General features: G+C 40.1%; 1 protein-coding gene across 1 annotated transcript; it reads left to right on the top strand.

Moving 5' to 3' along the window:
* The first annotated feature begins 2,310 nt into the window (after nucleotides 1-2,310).
* Nucleotides 2,311-3,310, top strand: LOC147899201 (uncharacterized). Its single transcript, XM_087377658.1, has 2 exons — nucleotides 2,311-2,620; nucleotides 2,782-3,310. The coding sequence occupies exons 1-2, from the start codon at nucleotides 2,311-2,313 to the stop codon at nucleotides 3,306-3,308; spliced, it is 837 nt and encodes a 278-aa protein (XP_087233784.1). The 3' UTR covers nucleotides 3,309-3,310.
* The last annotated feature ends 7,286 nt before the right edge of the window (nucleotides 3,311-10,596 follow it).

The following is a 10,596-nucleotide window of genomic DNA, read 5'->3' as shown; positions in this document are numbered from 1 at the left end:
GGAATAAAATAATGTATTTTGTATTAGTCAGGACCTTGTAGAAAGGGCCTTTTCTTTGATCGATGATGTGATTATTGGGAAATATTAAATGTGTGATGAGCAAAATATATTTGTAGCCTTTGACTTCCAAGTATTGATTCAAGTTAGTTTCTTTAAGAGACTAAAATTTATATTGGCATCGAAAGTTTCTATGCCCTAATAAAAGTAAATGTTTGAAACATTCGCTAAGATTTGAAACTTTTATGCAAAAAAATTTAAAGTTTCGCCAGAATTTACATTTTTTCCTTCAAAATTCAAAAGAAAAAATATAAAAAAGTACTACATTCTACCAATATGGTGAAACTAAAAAAATGAGCTTGAAAACTTTCGCCAAGATTTTATATTAATATATAAGCATAGCTTCAATAAAAACATCCCTGCAACAAGCAAGTCTTATCTCTGGATACGCATTCATGCTAACTTTGTATTGTATCTTAGTCTGACATTATTTATAGTTGAGGTTGAGTATATTTCACTTGATTGGTATACATGTGAAGAAATTTGAATTTGAAGGCTCTTAGAGGATCTTAATGTAGTCCACGATGGCACAGTTTCTCTTTGAAGGCTCTTGGAGGATCTTAGTGAATTCCAAGATGGCACTACTGTGATCTTTTGTGACAAACCAAAGTATAATTGCATATAAAAACCATCCAAAGTATTATGGATGATCAAAGCACATTGACATCCACTACCATTTCGTACAATAATGGGTTGGAATCCTGTTGGAAGATGGAACTATGCAGTAAGTTCATCAAAAAGAGGAAGAAGAGATATAATGAATTGAATCTTTTCTTTACATCCTATTGGTATGGATGGTATGGATGTTCTCAGAGATGTCCTTATAAGAGAGTTATAAGATCGACAGAATAAATAAATAAATATATTGTGGACAATCTAGTACTATTACTAGATTGTAGTAGTATTACTAGTATCGAATAGTGAAAATATCAATTCTTTTAGCATTTTTTATTTGGATAATTTAACTTTATTTTTGTATTGAATATGTTAATCGTTACTAAATATTTCTTAAAGAAACTTCTTAACCATCCTAGTGATGATGCTCGATGGATATTTTAGTGGGTTTTCACATCTTCTCTCAAATTTATTATGAAGTCCAACATACAAATGAGCCCTAAGTAAGAGGGATATTTTTGAAAATTAATATTTTTCAAATATTGATATTTACATAATCTTGCACATATGAGATTTGTGGTGGGAGACTATGGCACTTGTGATCCATGAAGGATGCATTTTGTGAGGTTTAGTGCGTGATTAAATCAATGTTTTGCTAGGCTAGGTTACTCAATATCATGGGTGATTTCTAATTGCTTATGACACTCATGCAAATTGTGTTACAGTATAATTAGTTGTATCTCTAAATTACTTGCATGGTATTTTGGGTTATTTTGACTACTAAAAAAGGTACTAAATATTGAGTAGATATTTGGTGGTGGTGTGTTTGATATCTACATGTCAAGCATATTTGTGTTAGGATTTTATGACTTGGTAGTTCATTCACGTAATCGTTACTAACATGTGAGTATAGATGATAAAATTGATAGAGATGTTATTAATATAATGAACAATTTAAGTGTATTTTTGGGGGGTTTAAAATCCAACAATTGAAATAAGATACTTACAAAAGGGAAGTATTAAAAACTATAATGAATATATTAAGTGTATAAAAGGCAGTTTTAATCCAACATTTGAACTTACATATTACATAGGGAAGTATTTGCAACTATGAATAGGTTTATGAGGTCTTCGAGGAAGTGTTCTTTGATGGATTATTAATTCACAAATGACCTTGTACCTCATAATGGCATTGTGACTTCTATTACCTATTACAGCCCGTTCCCACGGAGCTTGGGTGCCCAAGTGGCCGTCGTTACACCTCCACTGGTTCTCATGCAAGGGTTCCTGGGGGCCTTGAGGGATCCATTTGAGCACTTGTGGCCCGAAATTACACCGCACCTAGCGTGCCCGAGAAAAGGCCCTACATATTATCACGGAGGCAATAGGTAAACGCTAAAGGTCCATAAAGGAAAGAGTTCATAAGAATGCAAGAATTATAAAGAGAGACGTGGCTTTCAAGTAGAGTATCATGTTAGTGGCAAGTCATTGTAAGCTGTGTGCTTTATGCCTTTGAAGGCAGCTTGAGTACAAAAAGGACTTCTCTCAAGCGATTTGCAAGGAACGAATCAAGAATTGGATAGGCGAAATTTCTAACCTTTCCAAGGGCTCGCTGTTTACGTTGGTGGTATTTCCATCATGGGCAATGCCCTGCGCACATTGAGCTCAGCTCTGATTGCCGTTCCAGAATGCCTGCGCAGTATCTGTGGCTTCATCATTGGCATCTTTGTGCGCCTCTTCAGATCGTTGAGAAGTGCACTTCAAAATTTGATAGCCTGCATTCGCTCAACGCGGCAAAAGAGAGTTGAACGAGAGAAGATCGATAAGCTGCAGAAAGCTAGGAAAGAACTCGGCATTGATGCCGCCACTTTAAACATTGCGGTCGTGGATCGAACTGGAGGGTCTGGCCTGATCAATGCGCTGCTGAAACGGAGCGGCGATGAACCAGGTTCTCCAACACAAATTTGCTTGTAAAACAGTCTTGTCGTCATGCTAATTGCTTGCGTATACAGTCTCAATGCCATGAATCGGCATCGCTTCTGGTGTCCCTGCCCCTCACGGAGCTTTTACATACAAGCTAGCGTTTACATGTGTGCCATTGATTCTCAGGTGCAGTCACGGAGACTCAGATAACCGAGGGAATAAAGAAGTACACGCGCCCAAATGATCCAACCTTCCATCACGTTGCGCTGTGGGAGATTTCCATGTTCCCCAGACTTCAGTGGGAGTTGAATTTCTATGCTTTCGACAGGTTTCTTGTGGTCGTAGAAGATGTTATAACCGAGGAGGAAGCTGTTATAACGGAGGAGGAGTTAGGCATTGCAAGAAAAAGTACGACGGAATGGGGAAAGCCCTGCTTTTTCGTGCAAACGGAGGCAGACATGGAGGTAAAAAAAATAGCAAGGAGCAAAAAGAAGATTATGCTGGAAGCAAGTAAAGAGCTGAGGGAAAGGGTTGCAGCAAAATTTGAAGAGAAGCTAAATGTGTTGGGCCTATCAACCGCCCAAAAGCCTCTACTCAAAGTATTGAATGTAAGCTTGCATTGGTTCACAAATCCTAACACATACGTGCTTCTTGAGGACAGAAGCTTGCCTTACATGGACGAGCATGAGCTTCAAGAGCTTCTCAAGAAATGAGATTCCTGCCTTGGCCATCTTCTAAACAACCTATGTGGCTTAATGGCCCTCCATTTGTTACCTTTAGTCCTTGATGGATTGTGTAGAACAATAAAGGGCGCATGCGAATGCTCCTCCATTTGAATTTTTGTTTGTCGCCATAGAACTACGACAATGTGGATGCTCAAATTTGTCACGGTCGCCTCTTTATTTTGTGTTGTTGGAATATAATGAATGCAAAGCCTCAATAGATGACCAAAATGCTACATTGAAAAACAAAAACATTAATTTTAAAAAGAGAGGTTAAGGTGAAGCTTATATCCCCTCCATCCACATCGCAATCCGTCATCGTCATGCAATCCGTAGCAACCCGTGGACAAGCAGTGTGAAGACGTTCGTGTTGCAATCCCTGGCCTTGCTGGCCTTGAAGGCGTATGTTGCTGAAGACGTGTGCTGTTATCCCTGGCGATCGAGCTCAAGCTCCCATCTTTGAGATGATCATAGCGGCATATCTCATGGGCTAATTCCATTTTAATGTCATTGTGCGGCTAACTTGGGGAGCTTCCGTAGTTACATCATCTTAACATTGAATTGTAGGAAGGAGGAGGAGGAGCAGGCTACAAAAGCCATTGTTCGAAGTCATTTTTGGCCTGCCTTGTAAAGGTAGGCTATGTTGACAAAAATTTCCTAAGAAGCGAAGATTCCTTTTCCTTGGTTCTTTCATCGTGGATTCATTCACTTCATATTATTAATGCAATATCTCTCTCTCTCTCTCATAATATGAATGCAATATCTCTCTCTCTCAGTCACTCACTCACTCTCAATGCTTCCTCTCGTCCCTCTCTCCCCATCTCTTTCTCTCTCTCTCCCTCTTTCCTTTCCATGTCTTTCTTACTCTTGGGCACGCCTATTGAATGCATTCAACTTGTTACAACTATGCTCAAAATAAAGTGGATTATAATTTACATATGCGTGAATGTCTACCCATGTAAGAGTTTAACACTAGCTTTCCCTTTGCTCTTTCATCAACTTAAGTTTTCAATTATAACATTTAATCAACCACCCTCCTCTCCTCTATATGTGTATCTATACATGTATTTATTGATACACGTGTGTAAGTGTGCGCACGTGCGCGATTTCAAAAAAAAAAGTGTACGCGCGCGGGCGTGTGTCTCTCTTTATTTGTGTGTGTGTGTCTGTATTTGTGTGTGAGTGTGTACGCACGAGCGTGTGTGTTTTTGTGTGTGTGTGAGAGACTGTGTGGCTCTGTGTGCGTGCGCGCGCACGTGGGAAAGAGAAATCAGCATGCATTTATATAGAAATCCACTAAAAGCAAAATTCTAACAACGGTAAAGGAAACCCGACAACAACAAAAAGCAAAGAGCAACCTAAAAAGACAAGGAACGAGAGAGAAAATTCAACAAAAAACCGTAGGCCTAAGTCAGGGAATCGACACAGAGCAACGACACAGAGCAAACTCCAGAAGGAAAAAGAGGATAGTTTTCGTCTCTCGAACACCAGAGACGCGATTTTCACAAGCCTCTCAAGATTACGACGACGAAGGCGCTCAAGAACATTCGATAAACATCAAGCTAGACGACGAAGAAGCTTGATTGGGAACATCCACCATGCACAGCACGAGCACATAAGCCAATAACCGAAAGCACTAAAGCTCAGCTCCAAGCAAAAGAATCCGACGCGCAGACCACCAAATGAAAGAGAACTTGGAAGCTCCAACCTACAATGGCCAGCAGCGGAGAGCACATCGCACATAAAACAACCTACAGCACAACAACCAACGACTTCCACAAACCACCAACCATGCACGTCCAAAGAGACCGCCCGAAGCATAAACCACTCAGGCAGGCACCTACGAAAGAGATACCATAGGGCTGAGATCCACTCCCTCGCCTCCAGAACCGCGCAGCCAAGAGAACCTTGCCCAATAGCCAGCCGCTGACCAAGCCGAGGGTACGCACTGCTACAACACACAAATACCCGTAGAACTCCAGAGTGCCACCGAACGACTCCATCTGACGAGCTCACCCGAGCAACACGAAGCCACCACAGGCTATGAAGCTGAGAACCGAAGGAAGACCATAACCGAGCCTCCTGAAGGAAGGCACGAGCCACCTGAAGCTGAAGGACAGAGAGCCAACATAGACAGAGGTAGAGGCCGCACCGAGCATCAAAGAATCCAGAGAGGGAGGCAAAACATGATGCAGCAAACTGAGCTGCAAGAGCTCAGGCCTAACATGCCACCCAACTAACTCATCAACAAGCCAGCACCAAGGCCCTTCAGAGAGGCTCCCAAGTAGCCCAGCTACACCACACCAAACCATGCCCACCACTCGCAAAGAACAGGCAAGAAACTCCCATGAAGCACAACTTTAGAGAGCCCTGCCAAACCGAACCAACGGAACCGCTCCCGAATGACAAACAAACGACCAAAGCTAGGGAACGCTAGGGGCAGAAGACGAAACGAACGATACGATCACCATAGCCAGGACAAAAGGAAGCCTCTCGAGCCAAGACACCAGCCTTTCCACTCCTGGAATCGCCAAGAAACAAAGAGGAACAGCGGAATAGCACGAAGAGCTGACGACTCAAAGTAAAGCTACAAAGGAGGAGAGGAGCCAACAACCTCTGACACGGTGACTAAAGCCACCCCAACGTGAATCGGACAATCTCCTACTAAAAGTTAATCATGCAAAACAGCAAAGGGGAACCTGAGAACCAAGATGACGCATGAGCACGCAGCGCCTGGGAGACCGAGCATACTGTACCAACAGATGAGAAAAGCTCTATAGCCAACGAGAAAGCACCAAAGATCGTGCCAAGCAACTCCAATAAGAGCCAATGACGACTCCGAGCAACGGAGGGAAGCCTCCTCCGGTGACAAGCACAAGGACGGTGCTAAACACCTCTGCCACCTTCTATGCTGACCCAAGACAATCATCAATTAACACAAGCCTACTACCAATTAACCAAGCAAAACAAGTAACTAACTAAGTAGCTAATAATAGTTCCGTTGATCTAACAGCTTAGAATGTGCTACATGGCTTTGGAGGATTTTAGAGTTTCATAAACGGCTCTAGTGCTGGCCAAGTAAACATAAAAGCAATTAAACTAGAAATCAAACCCAAAAGCCAAAATCAAAGAATTGTATATGTAAGATTGTCCAAATTGTGGTCGATAAGTGATCCATTTTTAAGATTTTTGAAAAATCTTTCGCAAATTGATTATGACGAATGTCATCTGCAATTTATCCGTCAATGAATTGGTAAGCGTGAAAGATCATTTCACTTTGCACACATTCCTAGGGTTGAATTTGATTCATCATAGAATCTGATCCATCACAGAATTTGATCCATCATACCCTATTACACACATTTGGTCGTGGTTTTTTGTAATTGTAATGAAGTACCATTGTTTTTTCTACATGTCCTCTTAAAGTTTGTAGTATCATGGTATGTCCTTTTAGATTTGTTCTTGGTTTGTGTGTGTGTGTGTGTTACCATTACAAATACAAACCAAAACTGCACAATGTTGAGCTTTAATTCAACATATTGAATTGATACAACTCAAATTTAAAGCATTACTATGTCAAATAATATAATCCTTCACATTGCCATGCAAAAAATCCTTGAATTGATACATTTATTTGTCTAGTTTTGTCTTTAATAAATTTCCAAAAGTTTATAACTCAATCATGTTACAACTTTTGTATGAATACCCCATTGTAATTGTCAAACCTTGTGAACTTTGCCCTCACTTTGCCATCCTTAATTGAAGGAGAGATACTAACCTACCACTATCGAGCACATCATCTTGTTAGAACAATGCATGTTATGTTGGGAAGGAAGGTTTAGAGCGCATCCCTCCAGTTGTTATCCATGTTACAATTAATTAAAACAAAAATTCACTCTTATCGATGTTATGTCTAGTGTACATCGGTTTGATTTTTGTCTTGTCATGTGTTTCGACATTGCAAAGAATCTTATTTTCCCTTCTCTATTCTATGAGTCATCATATGTACCTTGTCCAATGCTATTTTGATGTTTACATTGATGTAAAAGATGTTTATGTAAGTGATGACATAATTGGATAGGATGTATTCTCCAATGTGATCACTCATAACTTGTTTTGAAAGTGATTGTAATGTCATCACTAGGGATAAAATATATTTTCTAATTGGACCAAACATTTTTGTTTAGTATAAGTCTATGTGACCTAGTATGATCCTTAATCACTTTTAAACAATGCAACTGCCAAACGTCACAATTGGACAACTAAACTTAAAGAAGAGCAACATAAAAATAGGACATGAATACCTAGACTTAAAGAAAAAACACACAAAAGAATAACATTTAAACAGAATTGAATACACAACAAAATAAAATTTTAATTAAGAAATAAAGCCAATTAACCAGCTAGAACTATCCCAAACACTCATAATTTACCATCTAACTCCAGATAGCCAAACTTTTAAAACATGCACACACTAGCATAACAGCAATAAACTAAGACTTAAGACTAAAGCAATCTAAAAACCTACAAGAAACTTCCATGTACTAAGAAACTAGAAACCTACTACAAGTAGAGAAAAGGCACAAGAATATAAAAAAGAACATAAAAATTAACAATGATCAAACAAAAATTAACACCAAACTTAAAAAACTTAAATTGCTAGAAGATAACTAACAACCTACCTAAATATATATATATCCCAAAGTGACAGAAATAAAATAAAAGAGAGAATCTATCTAACTAAAAAATTGCTAAAGCGCCCACAATAAAAAGAATCCCCAAAACTAAAAACCACTCAACTTAATGTCACAAGAAGACTTCCTAAGAACTCATCACCAGCCAAGACCTAAGAACTCATCCCCCCGGCTAGTATCAAAACAAAACAACTAGCACAACAACACAAAGCAACTATAGACGCGCTTGGTATATGCACAAAATAGCAGGCGCGTCTATAGGCGTTGCTTGAGTAGAGGAATTACGGACATGTCTAATAGCGCATGAAAGAAAAAGTCGTTTTTTGAGCTTTTCCCTGTTCCATTCGATGACAGAGACTCCGTATTGACTTGTAGAGGCAACTATTGCTTGCTTTTGGTGTCCACATTACTTCAGGAGCTTGGAAACACCTTCATTCTTGAATCTGGAATCATTTCATTGGATTTCTGACTCACTGTGTCAGTTTCTGCGTTTTTTTGCCCGGGTGTTGGAACTCAAGTTTGGAGCAACCATTTGCAGATCTGTCAAATCCGGTGGACTCAGGAGGTCCTAAAACTTCTATGTTGCTCATCATTCGCACTCCAGTGGAGTTTACAAACAGCTCTGTTTTCAAAAACGTTTTTCAGTCCGTGTGTTGGACCCAGTGATTGAGACCACGGTTTCTAAAACCGTCTGTCCCATTGCGTTCCGGACGCCCAAAAACCCCTACCTATCAGTTCTTGCGCGATTCGGTGGAGGATTTTCAGAGTTATAGATCTCTGTGTATTCGATTTCGTCTCTCTGTTATGCATTTTTCATTCTAAGGTTTTGAAACCTTAGATTTATGCCACATGGCAGTGGATAAGTATTGACTCCCATTTCTCACTCATCGGTTGGGATTTTGGAGTTCTGGCAGAAGAGAGATATTTGCAGATTTTTTTGCTGAGTCCGATTATGCAATGGCACCCATGTTTTGAGGCATCTCAGGTTCTATTTTCAGTAGCGCTCATTACTGTGGGACTATGATTTCTTGAGCATACCTTATGCAAATCACTCTGGTTGTAGTTTGAGTAGTGTGCGCTCATTCGTGGTATGCATTGGGTTGCAGTGGATGATTTATAGGCCATTTGGATGCATTGCGGTCCTTGTTGGATGCGCTGATAGGCCCAAATTGCCTTGTGGGATGCTATTTTTTATGGACGCTTTGCACATGGATGCTATTTTATGCTAAGGGACAGCTTTGACACATTGCTGGTGATGCACTGATAGTGCTATGCTGTCTTGGATGAGATATTATTGATGCATATGCCAGTGGACGATGTTTATGCTTGAGTCATTTGGCACTTATTGGCATTTTCTTTTGGGCCAGATTTGCTCATATGGATGCATAGTATATGCACATGAGTCAGATGCATCTTTTGATGCTTTGAGCTTTGAGTTTTGGTGATATTTCAGTATATTGTGGCATACACATTTGGGTGCACCTGGTATTTGGTGTGATTCTCTCTTGCAGGTACTAGCATTTGGAATTTTGTTTCATTTGCATCATGGCATCCTCTTCCATGTCTGAAAAGGAGTTTTTCAACATTAAAAAGTTTGATGGGACAAACTTTTCTTTGTGGAAAGAACAAATCAGGGATGTGCTTATTCAAAAGAAGCAGATTAAACCCTTGGCAAGGATTGAAGCTAAGCCTGCAAATATGTCTGAGGATGATTGGAATGAGTTGGATGTATTATGAGAAGGAAACTGCCTCCAATAAAGTTTACCTCATGAAGAGGTTGTTTGAGCTACAGATGAAGGAAGGGGTCTCCATCGCTTCTCACTTGAATGAATTCAATATTATTTTCAGCCAGCTTCAGGCTCAGAAGATGAATTTTGATGCGGAGACTAAGGCAATATTTCTCTTATGTTCATTGCCATCCTCATGGCATACCTTTCGTACAGCTGTCAGTAACTCTGCACCTGGTGGAGTACTGAAATTTGATGATGTTGTAGGTAGCTTGTTGGCCGAGGAGATTAGACGGAAGTCTATGGATGGCAACAAGCAGGATGCAGCCTTAAATGTGCAAAGGGGCAGATCACAGTTCAGGGGGAAGTCCCAAGAAAGAGGGAAGTCTTGTAGCAAATCGAGGGCACGGAACATTGAGTGTTACCATTGTGGCAAGAAGGGCCATATGAAAAAGGATTGCTACAAGCTGAAAAGAGAGCAAAAGTATAAGAAAAAGAATGCAAATTACGGTGCAAATCAAAAGGAAGAGAGTCCAAGGGAGGACAAAGGAAAAGTGAAGATCGAGGAGATCAATGCAGTCACACATGATAGTGACAATGATGTTCTCTTCATGTCTAGTTTATCTATAGAGTTGCTTGCCACTTCAGCACTTCAGATGATGCATATTCCCAGGATTGGATTTTGGATTCTGGTGCTTCATTCCATGTTACTCCCCATAGGGAATGGTTCTCCACTTATGACAGTGGAAAGATAGGTTGTGTGCATCTTGGAAATGACTATGCATGTGACATAGTGGGAGCAGGTGACATAAAGTTTTCTTTTGCAAATGGGTCTGCATTTGTTTTGAAACATGTGAG

Source organism: Dipteris shenzhenensis, chromosome 8, assembly GCF_047967505.1.
Source record: "Dipteris shenzhenensis isolate YYH24624 ecotype China chromosome 8, Dip_SZ_1.0, whole genome shotgun sequence".
Lineage (NCBI taxonomy): Eukaryota > Viridiplantae > Streptophyta > Polypodiopsida > Gleicheniales > Dipteridaceae > Dipteris > Dipteris shenzhenensis.
Note: the sequence above shows the minus strand (reverse complement) of the source record. Positions and strands in the feature narration are given on the sequence as shown.

What these genes read in the sequence shown, in the direction of transcription:
- LOC147899201 (XM_087377658.1), top strand. Translation starts at nt 2,311, where the DNA reads ATGGGCAATGCCCTGCGCACATTGAGCTCAGCTCTGATTGCCGTTCCA. An exon ending in ACGGAGCGGCGATGAACCAG is followed by an intron (nt 2,621 to 2,781) that starts GTTCTCCAACAC and finishes ATTGATTCTCAG; the next exon opens with GTGCAGTCACGGAGACTCAG.